The 25,289-nt window shown below is 39.5% G+C and overlaps 1 protein-coding gene across 4 annotated transcripts in view; it reads left to right on the top strand.

Annotated features, from left to right (window-relative positions):
• The window catches only part of Pclo (piccolo presynaptic cytomatrix protein), a 350,152-nt gene extending 326,922 nt beyond the window's left edge, over nucleotides 1-23,230 (top strand). For all 4 annotated transcript variants that reach the window (XM_087206755.1, XM_087206754.1, XM_087206756.1 and 1 more), the window contains 3 exons: nucleotides 16,100-16,234; nucleotides 16,760-16,905; nucleotides 18,770-23,230. In XM_087206755.1, coding sequence (XP_087062881.1) covers nucleotides 16,100-16,234; nucleotides 16,760-16,905; nucleotides 18,770-18,910 — 422 coding nt within the window. In that variant the 3' untranslated portion in view covers nucleotides 18,911-23,230. The remainder of the gene's footprint in view (nucleotides 1-16,099; nucleotides 16,235-16,759; nucleotides 16,906-18,769) is intronic.
• The last annotated feature ends 2,059 nt before the right edge of the window (nucleotides 23,231-25,289 follow it).

Here is a 25,289-nt window from a genome sequence, read left to right as displayed (position 1 = left end):
CTGGAAGTCTGGTTTTGAGACTTATTTACATGTCTTCTCATTTCAACTGGGGCGGGGGGCTGTTAGCACCTGCACAGATTACCTCCTTTGAGCTGGGTGAGGTGGGACAGGGGCCAGGAGCAGTGGTAGGGATGGTGACCCATAAGCCCTTTCCTGTGGGCTGGGAGCAGCCGGAGGGATGGTGGCCGGGTTGCCCCTTCCTCTGGACCAGGAGCAGTGGGATGGTGGCTCAGAAGCCCCTCCCTCTGGGCCAGGAGCGGTGGGAGGGATGGTGGCCTGGAAGCCCCTTCCTCTGGGCCAGGAGCAGCAGGACAGAAGGTGGCCCAAAAGCCCTTTCTTCTGGGCTGGGAGCAGCGGGGGGGATAGTGACCAGGAAGTCCCTTCCTCTGGACCAGGAGCAGTGGGATGACGGCTCAGAAGCCCCTACCTCTGGGCCGGGAACAGCGGGACTCAGTACCTTGGTCTGGTGGTCTGGTGTCCTCTGCATCTTTGTAGTGTGGAACCAGGTGGCTGCCTGTCTGCAGTGGGGTGATTTGGTGTCTTCTGCTTGACTCAGGTCCTCGGTAGGGCGTGCACAGACCTTCCTGTGTGCAGCGGGCTGATTCGGTGTATTCCGCGTGACTGGGGACCTCGGTAGGGTGTGGGCAGACCTGCCTGTCTGCAGCCTCCTGTGCATCTTTAGCAGAGCCACAGTCATTCTAGGCTCTCCCTTAAGGCTTGGGAAAGGTCCAGCAGGAGCAATGAGGGTACTGGCACAGAATGTGAATCTTCTTTGTTTTGACATTGCCACTACAATGGGATGGATGGATGCATGGATGGACCTAGAGAGATGGATGGATGCATGCATGAATGGATGAAGAGATAATACATTTTGAGAATACATTTTGAGAACTCAAGAGAAAGAGAAAGAGTGAAGTAGAAAGAGACTTGTGAGACAAGGAATTGATAGAAGGAATGATATGTCTGCCAAGTGAAAATGGAATTGAGGAGTTTTAGAATTTATAGAAATGTTGGGAACAATTAAAGACAGGTACATAGAAATCTAAGGAATTGTAAACCAAGATAATAATTTAAGGGAAAACCAAAATTAAGTAAAGAACTCCATGTAATACATCAATTATCTTGGCAGTAAAATAATAAAGTTAATATAAATGCTAAATATGGATTTCATTAAGATTATATAACTATATCCCAAGGAGAAGGAACTCAAAGGAAAGTCAGAAAACTTTTCTTTTTCTGCCAAAACAATTAAAAATCAATAAGGGCAATAGGAAATTATTTTGAGAAACATGAATGTAAAAAACCAAGATACAAAATAATTGCAAGTAGGTTTTTCTTAGCAATTTAACTAACTAGTGAAGTGGTGAGGTGTGAGATTTGATTTTCCAAAAGTCATAAAATATAAAGTGACTCAATATTTTGATAAATAAGGAAACACAAAATGAGTTATACTGATCAAAGAGTAACAAAAAGAAGAATTTAGTATTACTTGCAGTAAATAAGTACAAAGTCCTTTCTATTCTCTTGAATGACATGGATACCAATTCTCTTAAAAATCTTTTACTGTTAGTTATTGAAACTAAATACTTTCCTTAACACATTCATGACAGAACATCTGCTAGCTCTGGGGTTATACAGAGAGCTGTCACTTGTAGGGAACCTGACTTTAACTGACGACAGTAACATACAAAATCTCTGAAGAAAAAGAAACTCTATGGAGTTCAAACTACTGAGTTATTTTATCTTTTTTCACTTCACTCAAATTTAAAATTAAATTTATGAATGTTCAGCAAGGAAAAAATTCAGAGTTTTGGAAAATACTAATCCAAGATCATTTACATTTCCACCAGTTAAATTATTACTTGCTCTAATCAAAACACATTCTTACTTATCCAGCCAGTCTGGGAAATGTATAGCATTCTCTAGAAAGGAAAACTTGTGTATCTGAGCAGAAAAGTAGAACTGAGAAAAGAAGCAGCCAGCACTTTCCACAGGGAAGCCTGGTCCTGGGGTGGTACCCATGCCAGTCCGGGCCAGAGGGCTGCAGGCTCCCGTCCCTCCTTCGTCAGCACAGGCCTTGCAAGGTCCCCCATGATAAATACTTTTAATCAAAATCAAATCTGGGAATTAAGATTCGGATAAACTGAATCAACCCTACCAACATAACTGTGAACCTGAAGGGAGCATTCAGTCACCAATACTGAAAGAGAATTCAAAAACAAGATTTTCCGCCAGTACCTGCCGTACCCAGGCACCACGAAGTGTGATCCAGTCCTGATCCCCGAAGCAGAGCTTTTACAGAGTCTGCCCCCTAAAACTGGGCTTGGAGGGGCACTGCCTCATACTTGGTGGGTACAGCAGCACTTTTACTGAGCGTGCTTCTCCCTCACCAAGTGCAGCTGCAGCTGCCGAAGATTCCCGCCCTGTCCCTGTAGAAGGAGCCAGAGGGCAGGTCCCTGGAAGTCACAGTCAATACCTGAGGGGCCCGAGGGACCCCGGAGGCTCAGACTCCAGGGTGCAGTAGGTGGTGGAGGCCTAGAGGATTCTGAGCAGGAAGGAGACATGGGTTCAGCACCTTGAGGACAGATGCAGGGGGTCCCACCCGCCAGGGGCCCTGCCGTTGGCCTCCATGGCCCAAGTAAGGGACAGGGACTGGGGTGTAGGTCGTGGTGGAGGGAAAGGAGATGACAGGCAGCTGAGAGAGATCCAGAAGACAAAGCCGGTGCCTTTGTCCTAAAAATGATTTGAAGTCAAAATGGAAATAACAGAGCTCTGGGCACTAGCGCGGTAGAGATGAGATGCTGCAGTATGGCCCCATGGAATAAGCAGTCCTTAAATGCAAGTAGGACTTATAAGGAGAAACTGAGAAAATCAGCAACAAAGAACAATGTTAAAAGTAAAGATAAGAAACTGGGAAAAATGATGAAATGCAAACCTATGCTTCACAAAATTTTAAAGAAATTGGCTAGGCTTGAAAAAGCCATCTGGATGCATTTCACAGTACATTTTAAAGATGAATTAAAGGAGTAAAGTAGAGCTTAAATTAGGTAGGATGCTTAAATTTTGCTGTTTGTCTCTATTTATGTGGCACTGATGTGTTGTTCCATATACGGAGAGCTGGTGAATCCAGTCCTTCTAGATACTGAACAGTGTGTGTGTGTGTGTGTGTGTGTGTGTGTGTGCGCGCGCGCGCGTTGAGTGCTCTCAGTAAAGAACCCCAAACAAGGGCAGATGAGGGACATGTTTTTGACAGTAATTCCTTCTGGGGCACATCCTGAAGAAATTGAGGAAAATAGTCCAGTGTTTTCTGCTTCATGTGTCTATGATATTATAGAAAGAGCTCAGAATTTCATAATGCTGCCCTAAATTACTGAAAGTAGGTCCAATCAAAAGTTAGGATTCTGGGATTGGAGAGACACATGTCAATATATATGCTTCACAAACTTTTCTGGAAATATTAGGGAGTTTCTTTGAACCAGAAGAATGAAATTTTTTCAAATACTTTGTCTCCTAAAATAAGAAAATGAACTGAGTTATTATTTTGTCCTTTTAAAAACAAACATTGCTTTCCTTGATTAATGTTTTTTTGAGTCACAGAGGCAGGGCCATTGACTGAAGGGTATCAGTCAGCAGCCTTCCGAACCAAGGCTCTGAGCTCCACAGTGGTGTGTTCTGTGTGGCTTCTCATTATAGGGAACTAGAAGTGATCTCAGTTACTGCGAGAAGCCAAAAGAATAAAAATCATTTCTGAATAATTTATTTTCAAGACTAATGCCTTTTTCTTCAACTGTTTATGGCTTTTAATATTCTGAGAGTTTGCACTGCTGTCCTCTTATTTAATGAGGAATTGCCTGGGTCAAGATCCACGTCAGTTCATTCAATTTAGTTTGATCTTGAGACTTCTGTGATATTTCTCAGCCAATTTACAGTTGCTTTTTTATAGTTACAGTGAGGTTTTCCGAATATAATTAATATAAGCTGTTGCTCAATGGCTGGTGGTGTTTGAAACTCTGAATAGGAGCTATTTTCAGCATGCATTTTTCTTGTGACTTTAGGAATGTGGATTGCCAAGCGCAGATAAAGATTTTTATAGTGTTGTATATGATCTGTCAAATTCCCACATGAGTAAATTTATCCATTTACTTGCTCACAGACATTTTCTGAACAAAGTATTTAGGTATTTATTTAAATGAAGTATTTTAATAAACATTCCTGAAAATAACTGCCACAGAATAACAGAATGAAATGATATGAAAAAGGATCATTAAGTTATTTTAAAACCTGCTTTTAAAAGTAAAACTTTTGTTAATCAATAAGTGACAAATTTTTCTTCCTGCCTGAATAATACCTAGAACTCAGGCTAGGTTGAATTGTTCTCATGCCAAACTTACTAGCATGAAGGCATGTTCCAGAAATACACGATTTGGTTATTGAGGGAGTGCAATTGCTTAATTTATCAAGAGTAATTCTTTCCTGGTTTGAACATAACCTTGTAAAATGTTTAAACTTCAAATATCCAAACTTATTGTGTGGAAAAATTTATAAAATTTTACTTTGGGGAGTGTTTTCTTGAGAGGAGAGAAGACTACAGCTTGTAGCTGTGAGCTCCTCCTGCTGCGTGTAATGTTTGGGTCTGTACTTCAGTGGTTTGACCCCTGGCACCACAAGGAGCAGCAGCAGCGAGTGTTACCTACTCCTCCTGCAGTTCTTCCTCAGGCGTGGTCACAGTGGTCTCCGGCCACTATTTCATTTCCACAGCTAGGCGATTGCTACAGCCTTGCGTGTTTTACCCCTAAGTGTGTCTTAAATCTCTTCTTCTTTTTTTTCCATTCCAACCATTGCCCAAATCCAAGTTTTCATCACATTTCACAAAACAAAACGCCAGTCTCCCCAATGCTGCTTTAATCTACATCGGAAGCATTTGGAAGTACAGCGCCCTTCAAATCCACTTTCCTGAGTTGCAGTCGAATCTGACAGTGTCTTCTCTAGCATAAAATGTGACTAAGGGTCCTCAGCAGCCACACAACTTTCCAGGTTTACTACAAGGTCCGCTTTTGACTTCTCCACCCTATCACCTGACCTGCCTTGTCTCCCATGGCAAAAGCTCCATCTTCTTTGTTGCAAAAGATCTATTGCCCATTTCTTATTATCTACATTTATTTTGCTCTTTATTTACACTTTGGGTTTTTAATATAAAAGAAAACATGTGACATTTAACCTTGTATGTCTGATTTCACTTAACATTATGGTCTCAAGGTGCATTCATTTTCCTACAAATGTCTTAAAAGTATCCTTCTTTATGGCAGAGTAGTATTCCATTGTGTGTAAATGCCTCATTTTCTTCATCCATTCATCTGCTGATGGACATATAGGCTGCTTCCAAGATTTAGTATAAGTTGTGCTGCTATAAACATGGGTTACTGTAATATGATGTCTTTAACTTTTCCAAAATGATACCCAGAAGGGGAACAGCTGGGTTGAGTGTGTTTTATCTTCTAATGCATTGTATGATGGTGTCACCGGCCCTCTGTATTAAGAGGCTGTGAGCAGACCCTGCTCCCGCAGGAGGACCTGCCCGCCCTGGGTGGACGTCAGCATCACAGTGAAGGTCCGGCCGCGGTGTGGGCGCTGGTGCTGCTGGGCTCCACCCACTTCTGTCCTCTCTGGAGGCCTTGGCCTCGGGGTAGTGCGTCCTGTCGGCTCTGCTGCCTCCGTCCTGGGCCCAGTTTTGTGGGGTATGGGAGTTACTGCAGAACTCTAAACATCTCATGCTCATTTAAGTTTGTAGTTTTTCTTCTTTGGAAATATCTGTCGTGTTTTCTCCTACAAGATAATTGGGAGCTAACCATTGAAAATTTTTACAGAGAAGTCTGATTATTTTTAGTCTCGGTGAAATGAATGCTAAAAAGTGTGGTTCAAAAGGACAAAAATGTCAAAAAAACATTGAAGGAGATCAATCAAAAAAAAATCTATTTTCCTCCTAAAATTATGTTTCTGTTGCTTTACCTTGGAAATAAGGGGTTAGTTATGTAACAGAGTACAGAACGAATGTGCATGCTTGTCCCATTTTCACAGAACTCTTTGATCTTACCAGGTTGGAACGCCTGCCTTACTCGGATGCATCTCTTTGAATCTGGGATATGCAAATAAAAGTCTTAATAAAAGCTTACAGAGCTCCACTCCCTAGGAAAATTGTAGTGAAAAAATAAGAAAGCACGGCCCTCCTTGGTGCCCACTGAACCCTAAGATGTGAAATTTGTTCTGCCACTTGTGGCTTTGACTAAGGGGCCTTCGATATACACACACATAAAAATAAAAATTAACAGAGGCACAATCGTTTGTTTTCCACTGGCTTGGAAAGAATTCCAAAATATCTCTCATCATGACCTCAGCATAGTGGACTAGGAAGAGCCTGGAGTTTCCAGTGAGACCTGATGAATCACTTTCTGTAGGTCTGGGTAGTCGTGCTGTGTACCCGGAGGTTTACTGCAAAGATGAATCATGCAAATGCATTCATGCAACATCCGACACACAGCAGGTGTGCTTTCCCCTGGAGCCAAGGAGAGAGGCTGAGGTCCAGTCCTTACACCAGAAAGGCTGTCGACAAAGGCATACTGTGCACAGAGTGCAAGAGTTGTGACAAACGGAACGCATTGTCGTCACTGTTCAAGTCAGTCACAACTGCCTACATGTAACAAACACAAACAGACATATTCACTAAGTGATGCTTTGGAAAAAATGGTAGCAAGTATTCCTTGTCTTGATTGTAGGTAGTCTTTCTGTGCAGGACAAATCCCGAGCCCCCAATACACATATGCAAACACATGCTGACCTCCCCCTGTGTCTCCCCAGAAACATCCACAGGCACACACAGAACTGGTATCACACAGACAGGCTGCCTCAGTTTCCCAGTGGCCCTAGATTATCTTGCTAGATGTGCCTAATCCAGTTGTATGACTTTTCCCAAATTAATCAACCTGAAACGTACCTCCCTTCCTGAAAGTAAACATAGTAATATTTACTCTATTTCACATGGCGGAGGAAGTAAACAGATAACATGACAGAAGTTTATATGTTATTTTAAATGATTAAATTGGTATTTACCATTCACAACAGTATAACAATACTTGCTAACAGATGATTGCATACTATGAAAGAGTAGAAAGTTTAATTTCTTAATATATTTCAGAGATGAAGGTTCTTTTTTTTTAATTTAAAACAAATCCAAGGAATTGCATTCTAAAAAAATTATTTATATCTGGTCCCTTAGCATTTTACAAATCTTGTCTTAAGAAATCTCTTTTTATCTCTGGTCATGGTATGTGTTCATACAAAGTGCTGGACTTGAGCAGAAAATAGCTAGGATAAACCTTTAAAAGCTCTGCTCCTCATTCCTGTGGTTTTGTCCTGCACATAGACTATTTGATACAGATGAGAAATTTGGTTCAGAAGACATGTTTCTGAAATTTAAAGTAAAAAACATCTCAGTGGCTTTAATAGAGCCTCCAAAAGATGGTGAAACCAGGAAATAAAATTCAAAGAAACATAATTACCAGATTTATTTTAAAAATCAAATAGCTTTTCTTGCTACTTGAGGCTCTGTTGTAAAGAAAAAGTAAGGGCTAATTATATATAATTATTGAGTTCTACTTTCTAAAGGCCTTTGAACTTTGGGAAGATAAGAGATATTCACCATGAAAAGTAAAATTATTTTAGACTCCAGGTTAGATGGTAGCATTGATAGACATGGTTGGAAATTACAGAAAAAGCTTGGTAAACAGAACAAATTATTGTGAGCTTAATTCCTCTCTGCAAGTGGTTTAGGAACGTGGAAAATGGATTATGAATTGTCTTTCTTTCTCTCTGTCTCTCTTTCTCCCTCCCTCCTTCCGTCTTCCTACCTTCTCTCCTTCCTTATTTTCTCTTTCTTTCTTTCTAAAATAAATTTAAATTTAAAATGTATTAACATATGAAATTTCAATACACAATTTCCTGTTTTGTTTCTGTTTATTCTAGGTACATGAGCAAGAGCTCTAATGGTATAGACATATTTACTGCATGTCATTTATCAATTAGTTCTAGAATTGATTTTTCATTGCATCAAGAATTTTGAGAAATAAATACACAAGGTGATAGATTTATTAATTAGCTTCATGTCATGATTACAAATTTTAAACATATATCAAAATGTCATATTTTACCCCTCAAATATACTGATTTTTTTCCTCAATTTAAAAAAGTTGAAAGAATGTTAAGAAGTAAAACAAATTAATGCTTTTTGAGTAATTACCATTTCAGGCATTGTACTAAGTTTAATCTTGGTGTTTAGAAAAGAAAGACCATCACATATGTGTGAACTGATAGCACAGAAACAATAAAGGGAAAGTGAACCAATTGATTTTAATGTTCAACTGGAGTGGATTAGAAGATTCCTGGCTAGGTGATTAGATCATAGGGACCCCATGCTCATCAATGGATTAATCCCCTGATTTTCAGAGCTGAATGTACCATTAGGGGGCAGAGTTCAGTTGGATCAATTGGGTCACTGGAGCACGTATCTCTTGAGAGGACTCTTCCTCTGTGCTCTGCTCCCTTAATGTGATGAACTGAACAGCTTTGCTCCACCATACGCTTCTGCCATGATGTTCCTGCCCCAAGCGAGCTGACCATGGACTGAACCCTCGGAAACTATGAGCCAAATTAAACCTCTCCTCCTTCAAGGTGCAGGTATTGGGGACTTTGTCCCAACAATGGAAAAACTGACAAGTATAGAAGGGAAATAAAATTGTAAAAGAACAAATATACATCAGTGCTTTGGATATTGGGAGCTGTTAAAACATTCATAAAAAATTAATGACAAAGTTTAGTAAGCAAATAAAATTATTTAGAACACAATATATTTAGTTAGTGTAAGTGCAGAACTAAACAATATTTATATCTTATAAGAAAATGCCCCTAAATTTAATTATCCTAAAAGCTGAGAGAAATATTTTAATAATGTTATTGCATAATGTCAACATACATATAAGAAATACAAACCTGAGGAATTTAATGACTTGCCTGCCATCTTACAGTGCTAGAAGACAGAATTCTGTGTGTGTGTGTGTGTGTGTGTGTGTGTAGGTGCATCTTAATTCTACATTACACTTTTCTTAGCTTTGCAATGAGCAATGGGATTGAGGTGACAAATCATGAGGTGTGAGACTGTCAGGCTAAATACACATGTTATATAACACCAATCCAAACTTTTTTAGCTAGCACCAGCAACTGGCCTCATTTTATTTAGTGTTTATTAATGAAAATTTGCAAATGCAAAAATCTAAGCATTGAGAACTTTATTCACCCTATCCCCTTTTCCTTGTACAGATTTTCCTTTTATAGAGTACTATTCTTTCCTTCTATTCTTTTCCACATTTTATTAATTTTCAGTTACTTATATATTATCTCTAAGGAGTTTTTTGCATTGGAAAAAGTTGTTGAGATTGCAATAGAATTTTTAGAATTTTTAGAATAAAATTTTTAGAATTCAATCAAGTGCAATAGATTCCAATTGATGTTACAAAACATAAATATTTTCTCAGTTGATATTTACTCCTTTTAAACTACTTTGCATGTTTAAGCAATTTTATATAGGCTCTTGTATAACTGTGTATTTCAGAAAATTGTTATTGTTGATTTTAGTATTTAATCTAAATTATCTGTGTAAGTAACTCAACACATATCTGTAGACAATAACTTCTGAAAGATGTCTTCCATTATTTAAACAATTTAAAATGCTGCTGGCTCTTCTCTGTTTTCCAAGGTCCAGTATATGGTTAAAATGAAGTGGCAAAATTGCCTCTGAAAAGGTCTTTATTCTGATATTGCTACAAAAATCTTTCAAAATAAATATTTCCATAAATGAGTCATTTTAAGAATCATATTCACAGAAAATATAAAATGTTCATGGGGACATGAGATTAAAATTTGGGCTATCCCATTTACCAATTAGGCAAGTCATTTGCAATGCATAAACCACTGTTTTCCCATTTGTGAAATGCATATAACACACTTATTTGTGTGTGTGTGATAATGATTGTGTTGGTAGTTGTAATGTTTTCTTGAAATATATTTTCCTAAAATGTAAACTAGATAGAGATGGTGAGAGAAACACCTGTATACACATTACATATTCTTCAAAGATAAAATATGTGTAAAGATTTTTTTCTGGTGGAAAAAATGAAATAGGACACTCCATATCCTAATGAGAAGAAAGCACCAGAAAGCACTGTAGAAAACAAATATAGACAATTTCAAAGGAATTGGGATGTGTTATGCACATGTACCAATTTCCCACAATCTGTGTAATCATTATGTACTGCAGACATATAATAAGAAAAATTTTAAAGACTGAAGCATTACACAAATCTAAAAAATAAGAGTATTTAACAATTACATTAGTTGGAACACTTTAGCTAAAGAGATAGTGGAACCAATCTTGTTAAAGTGAAATTAAATTATTCATGCTCTTTATCAAGGAATGATTATATTGGGTTTTTTAATGATGAGAATATATCAAAGTAAAAATAAAGGAATGAATTATTTTCAGTAAATATTTTAGCCATGTTAGTTTATAAAAAGTCTTACTGCTTAAGAAATAAAGTTAAATATTAAGGGATCCATTCTGATTTAATACCATTTTCATTTTATTGATTATCTGCTTTAAAACACAAGGAAACAAGCTCTCTTCTGGCTTTTTTCTCACTTTCTTGCATTTGGTAATTGGGTGGCTGGATGTAACCTTCAGATTTTCTTCCCCAGTCTCCTCTCTTCTTTCTTTCTTTCTCTTTCTTTCACTTCTTGCTTTATTCTCTTACAAATTCTTTATTCTCATAAATATCCATAGTATCTTAAATGATGGTACGTTGCTTAGTTTTATTTTGCTTTTGCTACGACAATGTACTCTTTCAGAGGACTTACTCATTTCTCAAGGATCTTTTAAGAATGTTTTTATATCTATATTAAATGAGATGTATCACTATCTCAACATCAACATGCCTAGGAATATGAGATGTTCTTTAATATGTAGATTTGCTTTTCTGCTATTTTGGAAAAAAGATTTTTATAATTATAAAATTGATGTTATTTTTTATTTTCTTGAATGACTTTTTCTGATAAACTAGTTATATTAGGTCAGATTTCTGTCTTCTACTTATCTATCATTGTGCTCTAACCTCTTAATCCTGTTTTTCCCCTCAAGCCTTTCTTTACTTTGTCAGTGGTGAGCATGTCTTTTATCTAATTTTGTTCCTTGAAGTTTCTAATTCATTAATACTTTTAAAATGAGATTATGTGTGGACTTAACTTTGCAACCCATGTGTTTCATTCACTTCACCCAATATGTTGCCAGCTGTCTGTCATCCGTATCCCTCCATCCCTTCTTCCTCTCCTCCTCCTATTACTAAGTTCTGCGTTTGTGCACATTGCAAGATAGATGTCTTCTCTAGAGTAAGATTTCTATCCTTTTATTAAAATTGACACATAAAAACTATATATGATGGGGTTACCACATCCTACTTCCATACGTGTAAATATTGTCTAGTGTTTTAATTAAGTATCCTTATACAATTATCACCTTCAGTGATGAAAACATCCATACTTTCATTCTATTCTTGCTTTAGTTCTTTAAGTACAACCAAAGAAGCATAGGTTACAGGACCCAAGGATGGGTCAAAGCGCTTTTCCTGTGCCCTTTCCTCTTTATCCCTAAACACAGCACACCTGTGTATAGACGCCACCTCTCTCCGTTCAAAGTCTCGGGCACATGTGGAGTTCCTGCCCACTCCGTGGAGAGAGAGGACGCAGAGCTATCCTCCTCCATCTGTGCTTCTGCTTCGAGGGACGAAGCCATCAGCACCTACACAGGGGCAGACAGGACCAACCCCAGAGTGCACGATCGGCACAAGCAACTGCCGTGAGAGCACACCAGTGAGCGTGTGCTTTCGTGCTTTCTTCCCTCGCTGGAAATAGTAAGAGCGAGCTGGAGAAATCTTTGACCAGAGAGAAACTTATGAAAAACTTCACGGTGTCACTCTGCAAAGCATGCAAAATTCAGCTCCCAAGAAGGACATGGTGGTATAAGGACTTGAGAAATGTAATTAGCGGGTTTTGAACCACCTTTCTCCCCAAGTGAGGAAGCGGGAAGTATGCTTCTCCTGGTCGGTGCATTGGTGCTTTAGGCCTATAAAGGGAGAACATGACCCAGAAAAGTGAATGTCTCCCAGAAAAGTGTTGTCATGCTCACTGGTGAGATCCGCTCTGTCCAGTCTCCATTGGCTCCCAGGACTGTGAGTGACTTTTCCTTGCATCCTTCACTCTCGGTGAGGAACCCTTCCCCTCCTTGGGTGGGAAGATGAGGGAATAGCTCTGCCTCCTTTCCCGTGGCTGTCAAGGAAAGATGTGGAGCTGCCCGATAGGTCTGCCAGCTTAGCAGACTAGGCTCTGCCCTCCTTGAATCTTACCAAAGGTCCTTTGCCAGTGCTTGCTCCAGCAAGCCCTGTGTGTCTTCGTCTTATGAAAAGACACTCCAAGCTTTGCTTACTTCCTCTGCTTCACCTTGGAGCACTGGGGATGGGGACCCCCGGCTGTTTGGTTTTGATTCTCCTGAGATGCTGATAATTTCACTGTATTGAGGGAGACTTCCTGTCTCAGAGGTTTAGCTGGACTTCCCCTAGGTTGGGCCCTGCTCACTTCTCAGTGACAGGGAGGTTGGTGGTGATTCTCAGGGTTTTGTCAACTTGCTTGCTTTTCCTGGCAGCCTTCCCAGGACAGTCAGGAAAGCTGTTAAGCGGTGCCTTATGGGAATCTTGTCTTTCTATTGCTTGACGCAAACTTATACATTTTCTGGCAGGAAACTATAGCTTATTCCTTGTTGGGTTTCTATTTGTTAATATTTCCCTGAATTCTTACTTTACTTTCTTTCCTCCTAATGGCTCTAGGAGTTGAACAAGGGAGATTCTAAGATATGCCCCACTTTCTTGTTTTGTTATTTTGGAGACTCTACTTTCCTGTGAGAAAGGGAACATGTAGATTGGAATGAGCTTGGCAATTCTTACTTAAAATAGTTAAGTGAGTGGTACTGGTTCTCAATCACAAGTCTAAGTAAAGATATGAGAGGTTTGCAGGTTCCTTTCTGTTGAGAACAGGTGCACAAATATGAGCAACTGGGATTAGATACTGAGTTAGAGAACATTCGCCTGTACCAAGTCCCTGAAAGGATGTGTTGTCATAGTAGTCAAGGGGCCACATGCCACTGCTTAAATTCACTATGGGTTTTTCTGATTTATTGATTTTTTCAAAGTTTCAGAATTGTTATTTATTAATTTAGCTACTTTCAAAAGATTCTCTGCATATTATTGTGTTACCTTCGTTATTTCCTTCCTTGTACCTTCTTTCATACCTCTGTTATTTTTTGCCCAGATTTGGAATTTAAATCATTTTTTAAGAGCTTTTCACCCAAGGCAGCATTAGAGTATATGGATTTTCGCCACTTTGAGTGAAAGTAGAGTTCCCGGCATGGATTTTCCTTGGTCATTACTTTAACTCTCATAGATTCTGAAGCATAGGCTTTTCATCATCATTATTTTTCAGAACTTTTCTGTGTTTTCTCATAGTTTCATTATTTACCTGAGTTGTTTCTGTGTGTATGATCAGTTAATTGTTGTAATCTCCTTTTCATTGATGTCTTCCTTGTAAGATAGATATGTGACCATTTCTGTGAATATTCCACATTGACTGAGGAGAGAATTATATTCTCCTTGATCAGGGTGTATAGTTTGATATATATCCAGGAGACCTTCATTGATTATCATGTCTGACACTCTATTTATTTTAGTCCACTTGGCCTGGTTTGTCCCACTAACATTGCATTAAAGTCTTTTATTACTATTCTCTTTATTCCTCCTTATGTCTTCTATTTCTGGCTTTGTGGCTTTAACTTTGTATCAATGGTTCATATGTATTCATAATTTCTTTACCTTTTTTATGATTTATGGATTTTTTTGGCTTTGTACAGAAGCCTTCTTTGTCTTGTTTGCCACATTTTGACTGATTTTTATCTGATACTTTATCTGGTAATGAGATTTCAGCTCCTATGCTTCTACTGATTCCATATGCTGGACACATATGCCAATCTCTATAGTTTTCAATGGAACAGTTTGGTTTTGTTTCTTATATACAACATAAAGTTGGGTTTAGTGAGCCAATCTAAAATGCTAAATAAAATTTGTTTTACATACCAACGACATCAGAAAATATGAGAAAATAATTGTTTAATGTTTTTTATGGACCAGATTGTTTTCCCTAGTTTTTAGATAAATTTTTCCAATGCATAATATATTTATGTGATAATATATTTTTTGTCAACTCAGGCAGAGTTAAAAGATCTACTCAGCATGCAGGGTGGACTCATGGACTTTTAAAGTAACAGCAAGAGCTCATTGATTTGGTTTGAAATGTCTCATTACCATGAACCTCTAGGAAGCTACCTATGTCAAGTATCAGTATCATATGAAAGAGCATCTCCAACCTCCTGGAAAAGATAGGAAGAGACTTCTCTCTTTTCCAACTACATGTCAGTTTGAGACGAATTTTATGCAGTTCTGCTAAAATACCATATTGCACTGGATTCTCTTTGGAAACAAGTCTGAAAGCCCGTCTGTCCTCTGCTAAGTCGAGTGTTTAGAAACTTCTGCACTTCTCATTCTTTGTTTAAATGATATGCTTTTCTCATTAAAACATCCATATGTACAACATTTTAATTTTAACTGTTAATAAATATTTTTGACTATCAAGTTTTGCATTTGAATTTAAAATTAGAAATTTTAAATTTCTAATGTTGATAGCTACAATCCACATATGGGTTCTCAGAAGACCTTCCATTTTCTGAGTGTAAAGAACTCCTGAGACCAAAATGTTTGAGAATTATCAACAGCTGTGTTTATAGACTGTCAATAAATTCCTGTGCTCTAAAGGTAAAAACCACACTGTTAACATGGCCTCGACAAAAACTATTGTCAAATTACACGGGCCTTAATTTCCCAGGTGAAATCCCGTTTGTGAACTCGCACTCCTGTCAGAAGGATGCGCTTCCCGACCATCTGACGCCTTTCAATCTTTCTTATCCTGCTGCTTTCAGCTCAAGCAGCGCTTCCCGGCCCAGCGCTCCTGGCTATGGTCTCTTGGAACAGCGCTCCGCTACTTTAGAACTTTTTCTCTCTTTCTAATCATGCATCATGGCGAGAAATCTGTTTCTGCCAATAGATAGGAAGCCGTGACACCAACGAGCGTTGGCACCATTGTGTTCACTCTCTGCAGCAGAGCTCGGCACGGGTAGGATGGAAAATTAAGTGTGTGTTGGTGAACGGGCCCGCGGATGAGCACGTGTGGTGGCAGAGGAGCAGGTGGACTAAGGCCGTGCTGGGCCTAGAATGAGTGCCCTCTTCAGCACCAGGAACTCGGGATGAAGCACGCCGAGGGAACGCAAGGCATCCCGTGTCCAGCGCTCACTGAACTCTTCCTGTGCAATTTTCTTACTGAGTATCTTGCTGGGTTTTTCTTTTACAAGAGAAACAGAAGGGAGAAAATTAATACGCAGTGGTATTTGTTGGGTTAGTTAAGTGTTCTTGAGAAAGCGTGATGAGCAATTGTTGGAAAACAGCCTTCTGTGTTTCACATGACACTGTTATTTCCTACGAGTTTTGCTGAAATTTTATCATTTTTTCTGTATGTCCTTCCTATGGTCTCGTCTGTTACCTCTCTTTGCCTAAAAATCCTCAGTTGAGTAGCACATCCAGGTATATTTCCTCCACCTCCTTTGTTATGAGCCTATCATTGCACGGGACAGACTGTGGTGTCTTTGAAATGCATCCATCTCTCCAGGAGGATGCTCACTGCTTGAGCTCTCGGGCTGTGCCTAACTTACCTGGGTATCCATGGGGCATGCAGTTAGGGCCTCAACACTGGACAAACTCCAGTACACGAATGCGTGCACAGATGACTGAAGTAAACATTTAATGAACAAAATCACAAATTTCTCAACTTCTTTATTAAATTCTTTCAGTTAAAACTCAGGTAATGGGAGAAATCAAGATTGCATTGAAAAAAGAAATGAAGACGGAGGGTGAACAACTAGTAGTTGAAATTCTCCAATGCAGAAATATTACCTACAAGTTTAAGTCTCCTGACCATTTACCAGGTATCTAATTTTATGATAAAAATAAATATAAAATATCTAGGAACTTATTACAGACATGTTTTAAACATTACGTGAAACTAATGTAATAAACTAACATTTAGTCTGAATAGCAAATATGTCAGAAATATATGAAAAAAGAATTTCTACAGTATAGACCAAATCGTTCCTTCTTAGTTTTAGCTAGATTACTTCAACATATCAATTAGAGTGACATAGTCATTAAACAACAGAAAACAAAGTTAAATTGCTAGGAAAAGTGGTATATTTTTAATCATTTGTGTTGTCTGAAAAACTGTACATGAAATCCCTGTTGCTATAAACCACAGGGAGAACTCTCAGCATGCAATCCTAATTATTGCCATAAAAATTACAAGATTGATGGACTCTATTGTGCAAACTTTTTTTTTTTTTGGTACTGGGGATTGAACTCGGGACCTTGCGCTTGCAAGGCAGGCACTGGAACCACTGAGCTAAATCCCCAGCCCAAGACTGATGGACTCTAATGGGCTGCAATGTTATTTTCAGATTTGTATGTGAAGATATATGTGATGAACATCTCTACCCAAAAGAAGGTGATCAAGAAAAAGACAAGGGTGTGCCGACACGATCGAGAGCCTTCCTTTAACGAAACCTTCAGATTCAGCCTCAGCCCCGCGGGGCATTCTCTTCAGGTATTGTACAGTTACTGTCTCCCGATTTTCACTTATACTGCATTTGCAAATTTGCTACTCAAGTATTCGGTATTCACATACTAATCACACACCTGCCGTTGGAGAAAATGACGAAGTCTCCCAGGTGCACTACATGGGCCTCTGCCCTGTGCTCCCACCCCAGGCCACCTGCTCTGCGTGGCTCCCTGCTCACTGCCCTGGAGTCTCTGGCCCCAACTTCACTCTTCCCTGCACCTCAGGGCCTTACCTGGCCACCAACTCCTTCCTGTGGGGCCCTCCCATTCACGCTGCCAGCGTGGGCCTTGGGTCAGGTTAGAGCCAGTCAATGACTCCCATTACCTGGAGCCCTGCTGAGGCCTCCAGGGGAGTTTGAATTGTGTCGATTTAGTCTTGGCTTCTTAGGTATTTCTCCACTCACCAGAAACTCCAGCCTCGCCTGACTCACTTCCTATCAAGTAAACCTCTAATCCTGCACATACCCATTTCTACCCCTTCAAATCTCCCTACTCATCTGTCTCCACCCATTGCCACACTGCAGTGATTTTCCTGATGATCTCAGGTATAGTTCACCATTCCTTACCTACAGATTAGCTTCTCACCTCCTCATGCTGTGAACCCCATCTGCCTTGTGCAGTAATTTACACCCCTGCCATCTCTGCTCCCACATTGTCACCCTCTCTGGGGCAAGGCCTGGCTGTCCTTGCTCTTGTCTCCAGCATGGTGCAGCACTCTGCACATTATGTCTTCCTAGACACAGAACAAGAGTGAAAGAAGAAATGCAGGGTGGGATGGGGAGAGAGGGAAAATTGGAAGAGACCGTGTGGTCCTGGCACATGAAGCCTTGGACTAGACATAAATATGACTCCTTCCCCACTGAGCAGAGACCCACTGAGGAGATTAGCTGGCATCAGAGTAGAATAGAAATTAAAGAACTCTGGAGCATGTGTCCAAAGGTGCCAAAGGGAAGTGACCCCAGGAGGAGGTGCGGGAGGAACAGCTCGAGTTTCTTGGAAATTCATTTGAGAAGAAGACAGTGATTCAAGTGATAATGCGGAGTCACTTGAAATCTAAAGACCCAAAGCAGAAGAGATGGTTATATCCAGAAATATATTTTTAATGTTGGAAGAAAAGAAAGATTTTGAGAGGAAAAATAATTGAATCACCTGAATGAGATCCTGAAGAGCAGTAGAGAGGAGGGAAATACAGAAAATCATCAAGGGTCAGAAGACTGGCCTAAGGCTCTCTACAGTTCTTTCAACTACTTACTTAAAGAAAAAAAATATCTCTACTTTTAGACTGTAGAGTAACATTATTTCTATAAATGAAAGAAGGAATCATGTTGTAGTGCTCACTGTAGTTAAAAGCAGTAAATGCTAAATAGAATCGATGGCTTGTGAAGTCTTATTTATTTGCTCAGCATTCAAATCATTTTTCTATTTGGTTCAGTATTTAATAAACTAGTAAAAGTGTATCTGGAAAAGTTACGTTGTGACACTTTCCATCAGTTTCAGCATATGTCTAATTAGAATTAGCTAGTTATCCACATCATTATCTAAGATTCTCATATCTTTCGGGATGTGTCTTTTCCTTTGGGCAATAATTTAAAAATGTTGATGTGAATTAATTTATATTTTGCAAATCTTTTGAGAACATCTAGATTATTAGTTCTCTTGCAAAAAAATATACCTGCCACTTTTCACCTCTCCCCCTCTTGTCTGTTTCTTTGATGATTCAGGGTCTGTTATGCAGTTGAAAAATAGACATGTGTGTGTTCATATAGAAAGATATATATATATATATACATATATGTATATATATGTATATATATATATCTATATATAAAATTTGGTTTATTTTTTTCTAGATTTTGCTTTTCTCCAATGGAGGGAAATTTATGAAAAAGACCTTGATTGGCGAGGCCTGTATCTGGCTGGACAAAGTGGATCTCAGAAAAAGAATTGTCAGCTGGCACAAACTCCTGGCCAGTCCTACTCAGGCGCACTAAGAACTGTGTGTGCTCAGGTAGGGCGTGAAGACGTCTCCTGGATGGAGACGGGCTGGACACCATTGTACAGCGCTGTCCTCCAGCAAACACGAGAGGGATCCATGGGCAGCAACCCACTACCGCCTCGTAAATTCATTGCTCTGGGTAGCGGAAAGAGACACAAATGAAAAAGTTCACAGGTTGAAAACCAACCAGCGAATAGAGCTCTGAGGCCTTGGGATTTCTTGGCAGCGGAAAGAAGCTGGGAGCGGGATTGTGATTACTTACTGCAAAGGAGAATCTTTGAGCAGAATGGAGGGGCAGTGGTGAGCATGGTCTCAAATCAGAAGTAACTTTTATGCAAAGAAAGCTTGATCAAAAGAGCTGATATAACAAATCTCAGTTCGCAAAAGCTGAAAAACTCTTCATCTTGTGTTCTCAGACAAGTTACTGCTTGAGCTCTAGCACAGGATGCGTCTGCGATGTGTGCCCGGGACTGGGGAAGACGACTGTGTTCACAGGCCAAGGAGGCGGGAGACACGGAAGTCACGGCTTACAGGCCACATGGTGCAGGTTTGTTCTGCATCCAGGTGTTACGGGGTGCACAACCCCAATTGTAGAATCCACGTGGTAAAAGCACATTTGTTTCAGTAGAGTTTTTAATAGTGTAGAGTGAAGCTAGTACTAGGTAAAAATGAAATTATTTATCTAGAAATAAAACCAAGTCTGGCTAATAATAAAGACAGTTGACCAACATAATATTGGAAATTCGGTTGAAAATGTCAGTCTCTGTAACTCACCATTAAGCTGAGGTATTTTCAACCTACATAGATACCAAAGGACCTGGATTAAATTGGTATGTTCTAGGAAGCATGGTCACTTGTTCGTTGTGAAATTGCAAATAAATGTGTTATCCTGCATATTTCTCTTCTCTTGAGTAGTGTATTGTCAGAGAAGGAAAATCCTTTCTCTGGCAAACAAATCATATGAAACTTATGATATTAATTAAATTGGTGTCATTTTCTGCTTTTCCATGATATTTTTACCTTGCACTCATGAACTGATTGTATAATGGACAGTCTGATTCCAGACTCATGTTCTCTCTGGTACTTTGTTCCCTTCCCTAAGTGACAATATCACAATGATCAAGTTTCTCTATGCTGGGAAAATATGTACAACGTTGACATTTGAGATTAAGATATACTTTAAACTATTTTAATAATATACAATGAAACAACCAATGTCTAAGTCATTAAGATAATGAATCCTCTCTCCCATCAACCAACAATAGTAGAGGAAGTAACATGGAGTTGTGGAAAACATGCTTGGTGAGAGTTAAAATCCTGGCTTCTGGTGTTGATTCTGCTATTGACATTGCAAATGTTACTTTAACTCACTCTCCTCCAGTTTTCTTATCCATATGATAAAAATACTATTATAATCCTAGCCTTCCTCGTGGAATGTTGGTATGATTAAATCAAGAGACATATGAAATATGAAAGCACATTTCCAAATATAGTTTTATACACAGAAGTGAGGCATAATTATTATGCACCTTTTAAATTCTCAATTTTATATGTGATATCATCCTCCAAACCAATGGCAATCATTGGTGTTGGTAAAAACAGCAAACTAGAAAAAAATCATTTTTTGTTTAACAAATGCACTTTTATTTAACCTGAAAAAAGACGAATTAAATGAAAAAGTTGTGCAAATTTTGTTATGCTGAATGAAATGCATTACACTGATCTTATCCCCTTCCTGTGCCCTACCAGAAATAAACTAAATCACTTCTCAGCGTTTTGAATTTAAAAGCTGCTGCTTTATTCAAAGTGAGGTTTTGGTGGGATTAAGAGGAACCAACTCCAAAATATTGGTTGTATATTGTATTTTCTCAATTTTGGAGAAAAAATACTTTAAATTTGAGAGAGATGTAAAACACTAAAATTAAAGAATTTCTGAAATACCCCAGGCTACTATTCATAAAGAAATACACTGCAGCTTTCTGTGCCCTGGCACACCCATGGCTCCCACTCTCCCACCCCACCTCTGAGGCTGCAGTTAGGGTATGCAGGGCCCCTGGGCATGGGGAGGAAACGCACCAAAAATATGATATTGCTAGAATTTTATTTTTAGAGACTACTAGATCTGCTGATGGTTGCCATGGATATTTCCAGCAGAAGTTAGCACTGGGGCAAGCCTAAAATCATCAGTCACAACGGGGAGGAAGAGGCTCCTGAAGTCTCCCTCTGACAGGGAAAGGCTGGCCCATGTGAACCCTGGCTTCCTCTCTGGTCCTCTTCTGCGGGCTCCCTCTGGGTAACAAGGGGAGGGGCTGCCAGCCAGAATCATCGCGTGGTAGCCACCTAGCGCAGCGGAGAAGGAGCCTTGCTACTACTGGTGCCCCTGTGCCAAGCCCGGATGGGGCCAGGTCAACCCGGAGAGAGCCCCAGGGCTTCAGGTGCCCGCGTCCCCTGCAGCGACGTAGGACCCGCCAGTGTGCGCGTGCACAGCCGGCCAGCTCCGGGCTGACTGGAATTGTTCTATGCAACATCCTTAAATGAAGCATTTCCTCTGCGTGGCGCTGATTTCCCTTCTTAGAACAAAACCGTTTCTTTTTAAATTGCAAACAGGGCTCTTGGTGACTTTTACTTTTTTGTATATATATATGTATATATCACAGCCCATGATTTTCCACTTTTTATTTTATTTTGTTTAAATGGAATTAGCTTTTTTTATCCTAATGGTGGCAGTTTATAATCTCTAATTAATACAGGATTAGTCCAGCTACAGCACCTACACCTTTAAAAGCATCTCAGTTTTCTCACAAATTCATTGAGTCATCAAACACTGAAGCTTCGTGTTGGTTTAAAATTTGGTTGTAATGAAACTTTCAGCTACAGAAGAAAAAGCACAGAGTGAATTTTTACAAAAGACAAGGGATTATAGACTCATCACCATAGACACAGATATCAAGATGTAGGTGTTTCCCTGTTTTTACTTAATAGTAAGGAAATTATTGGTGACTGAATTATTTATTTGCACTGCATTGTAAAAGAATAGTATCGAAGATGAAGGGGCAGCTCTTGTATTTGCTCCTTAATATTGTCCATATTTTAATAAATCATACTAATTAAATGCATATTTTCAGCATACCAGTGAGATTTATTTTGTAGCTCACACACAGTAAAATAATCACATTGTGGGAATAATATAGCTGGTAACCAGCTGATAATGGCTTTTATTATAGGAACGGTTAGGATGATCATGGTGGTAGCCGTAGTGACACTAATAGTGGTCAGTGATGTGAAGTAAAATAAATTATATATTATTATATTGTGCCCAGTTTATTAGAAATTATTTGATCAATGCTTCATTTCATTAAGATATCATAAAGATGTTGATAGTATTTTTTTACTTTATTATTTAAATCATAACAATATTTTTAAAAATTTATTTTCATTGCTACAATGTCGAATATTCCAAAATCAGCCAACTCCAGCTCTAAGTGTTTATAACTGTGTGTGTACAGACAGCAGCGATTTTCCCTCTGTTAGAGCTTGAAATGAAAGTGGAAGCGGCTCGGTGACTAGTTAGGAATGATTCTGTGACAGTTACTTGCCTTTGGTGATGAGTAGAAAGGAGACTCTCACTGAATGGACACACGGATGTCTTCTGTGTGTCCCATGTTCTTAGGATTAAACATTGAAGCCAACTCATTACCTGGTAGTTAGATGAAGTGAGGGTTTTCTTAACTCATTACGCTGTATATATCGATATATTTGGTAAAATAGGCAAAGTTGAAATGCTCATTTCATTTGGCATCCAGCATGTGAATATGATTATTATTTGACTGTGTCTCTATATTCATTAAGTGACGTGCTCAAGTGCGCCCACTACTGGTTAATGCGTGCTAATATCCTAACAGCACATCTGATGTTAAAAAAATTCTTGTCTGAAAAAGTTGAAAACCTAATACAATTGATTTCAAAATAAAAAATACAGAACTTGGAGATATATATTTTTTGTGGCTATATGTTGCATGCTGTGTTGGTGATTTGCTAGTGTGTTTTTTCTTTTCTTTTTTTCTTTTTTTCCCCCAAATCCTTCTGAAAAATCTAATGAACAAATGCAAATTCTTGGATTAAAGATGGTATAAATTGATCTGAAAATATATGAGCATTGTATACAAGTTGCTTGTGAATCTGTCTTGAGTTTTACTCTATGTGAAATATGACTTGGCTTTGTGATTGTGTACAAGATGTATCTTGGTAACTTCTGTAAATTGTGCTGAATAAAGGCTGCTGTCTCAGCCTCACTAATAAATGTTCAAAATATCAACTTTGACATCTTGAGTTTATCAAGATTTCCAGACCAGGCATAAGTGTCTTCTTTTTTATTAGTGTATATTTCCACTTCCATTTGTCAATATGCAACTCAAGCAATGAAATAAAAAGAAAAGGAGCTGGCTAATGCAGATTTGGGGTTTCACAGAAGAGGTTAAAGGAGATCCCTCAGGATGTTTGTACATTTCTCAGAGAAGGTGAGAATTAATCTGCATAGTGTGAGGTGGAAGCTAATGGGGAAAACATTTGAAGACAACAAAGAGGTTTAGAATAGTTCTGGAGCAGACAGGAAGAGGGAGCCCTCCGGGAAGAGCTCAAGGGCTCCTTGGGCTTGATGACCATGAACAGCAACATCCATCAGCCTTTCTGTCACCTGTGATTCCCCAGCCTGGAAACCTAAGAGCAGAGAAAGGGTGTGGCAAATTTTAACTTCAGTTGGCCTTACCAGATGGAGTAGACAGAAGAACAAATGTGTGAGAGACTGCAGGGCATGGGCAAAGATGAATTTAAATTCTGGACCATTGGCTATATAATAAAGAGGGAGGTGAGAGAGGTAAAGACTGGTGAACTGGGAGTAGAAGGCATTCATGAGTTAACAAGATCATAACTGACTATGCTGGGACAAATCTGGGAAGCTATGGGGGAGCATGGGTCGGGTGTCAGAGGTAACTGGAGCTGAGCAGTGGACTAAGAGGAAAGGTAAGGCTGAGGGAGTGCTGTGAACTGGCCTGGGTTGGGGGAGCAGAATCCTTCACTCATTTAGGAAAGGCCAGGGTGTCCCAGTCACAGTTCGCCATGGGGAAGGGCTAGACAGAGAGGCTGATATGGTACTAGGATCAGATTGCACAACCTGATGTCAATTCTGATGCTTTGAATAATGATCTTGCAATAAAATAAGTGAAATGACTCAGCAGGGGAAATATCTGCTTCTGTCTTCTATTTATCAATTAAAATTTTGCAAATAAAATACTTCTAGACACATTGAAGTCTTTTTGATCTCCAGGATTTTAAAAAAAAGTCTCTCTACTTCACATTTTGAAAAATCAAAGAGATTACCATTTTCCTCAATATACTCAGAGATGCACCTGAGCATTTGAGAAAAAGATAGCTAAGCCCAATTATTAGCAAAACTGACCCATTTTCTTTCCATTCCCTGTGTAATATTCTACTCTGCTCATACTGACCCCCAGTGTTCAGATGGTGTTGCTGCTCCTCATGGAAAAAGTCTTTGTTTTGGAGACAGGTTTTATTTTGTGGAGCTGGAAATTTTAATTTGATATTTTGCTCTGTCTGAAATCCAAGGAGCTCTCGCTGTTAATGAAGTAAACCCTCTGAGTGGCTCAAACACTTCCTCAGGAGGTGCTGCTGGATGCTGGGCTGCACACACTTCGAGGCAAGCCACACACTGCTGCATCACCCACACTGGCAGGCAGTTGGGTCATGCGTGTGGATGGTAAGAACTGTAGCTGCCTAGAGCACAGAAAGCAGACGTGCCTCTCTGGATCCTGACCACTTTTACAGAGATTTCCGCAGCAGCATCTGGATAATATCACTGTCCCTCTCTTTCAAGCACATCTTCCACACACCCACCTGGGACCTGCCTAAAGTGCATATCGATAGGACCCTAATGTGTCCCTGCCTGCAACCACCCAGGGGTTCTCATGCCCAGAACCCTAGGAGAAACCAGGCATTGTCAAGACAGCAGCTTCTCTATCACTCATTCCCCAACCCAGTGCATTAAGCAAACCTTCCTTCCTTCCTTCATCTCTCTCTTCCTGCCTCCATTAATCTTGGTAAATGCTTTCCATCCAGTTCCCCTTGCACTGTTCTCTCTCTCTCTCTCTCTCTCTCTCTCTCTCTCTCTCTCTCTCTCTCATTCTCTCATGAGCATGCACACTCATATTTTCCACTGCAGCTAGAAAACCTTGATTTATCCCTCTGTACCTCAACGTTTCACCCATGGACTGAAGGGTTTCAGTGTTGTGACCCTCTTTCTTTTTTTAAGTAAAGACCCAGAAGCTCCAACTGACTCATGCCTCCTGCCTCAGCCTGAC

Source organism: Heterocephalus glaber, unplaced genomic scaffold, assembly GCF_053883595.1.
Source record: "Heterocephalus glaber isolate CG9 unplaced genomic scaffold, H.glaber_assembly_v1.0 deba00000678, whole genome shotgun sequence".
Classification (NCBI taxonomy): Eukaryota; Metazoa; Chordata; class Mammalia; order Rodentia; family Bathyergidae; genus Heterocephalus; species Heterocephalus glaber.
This window is presented reverse-complemented; position numbering and strand designations above follow the sequence as displayed.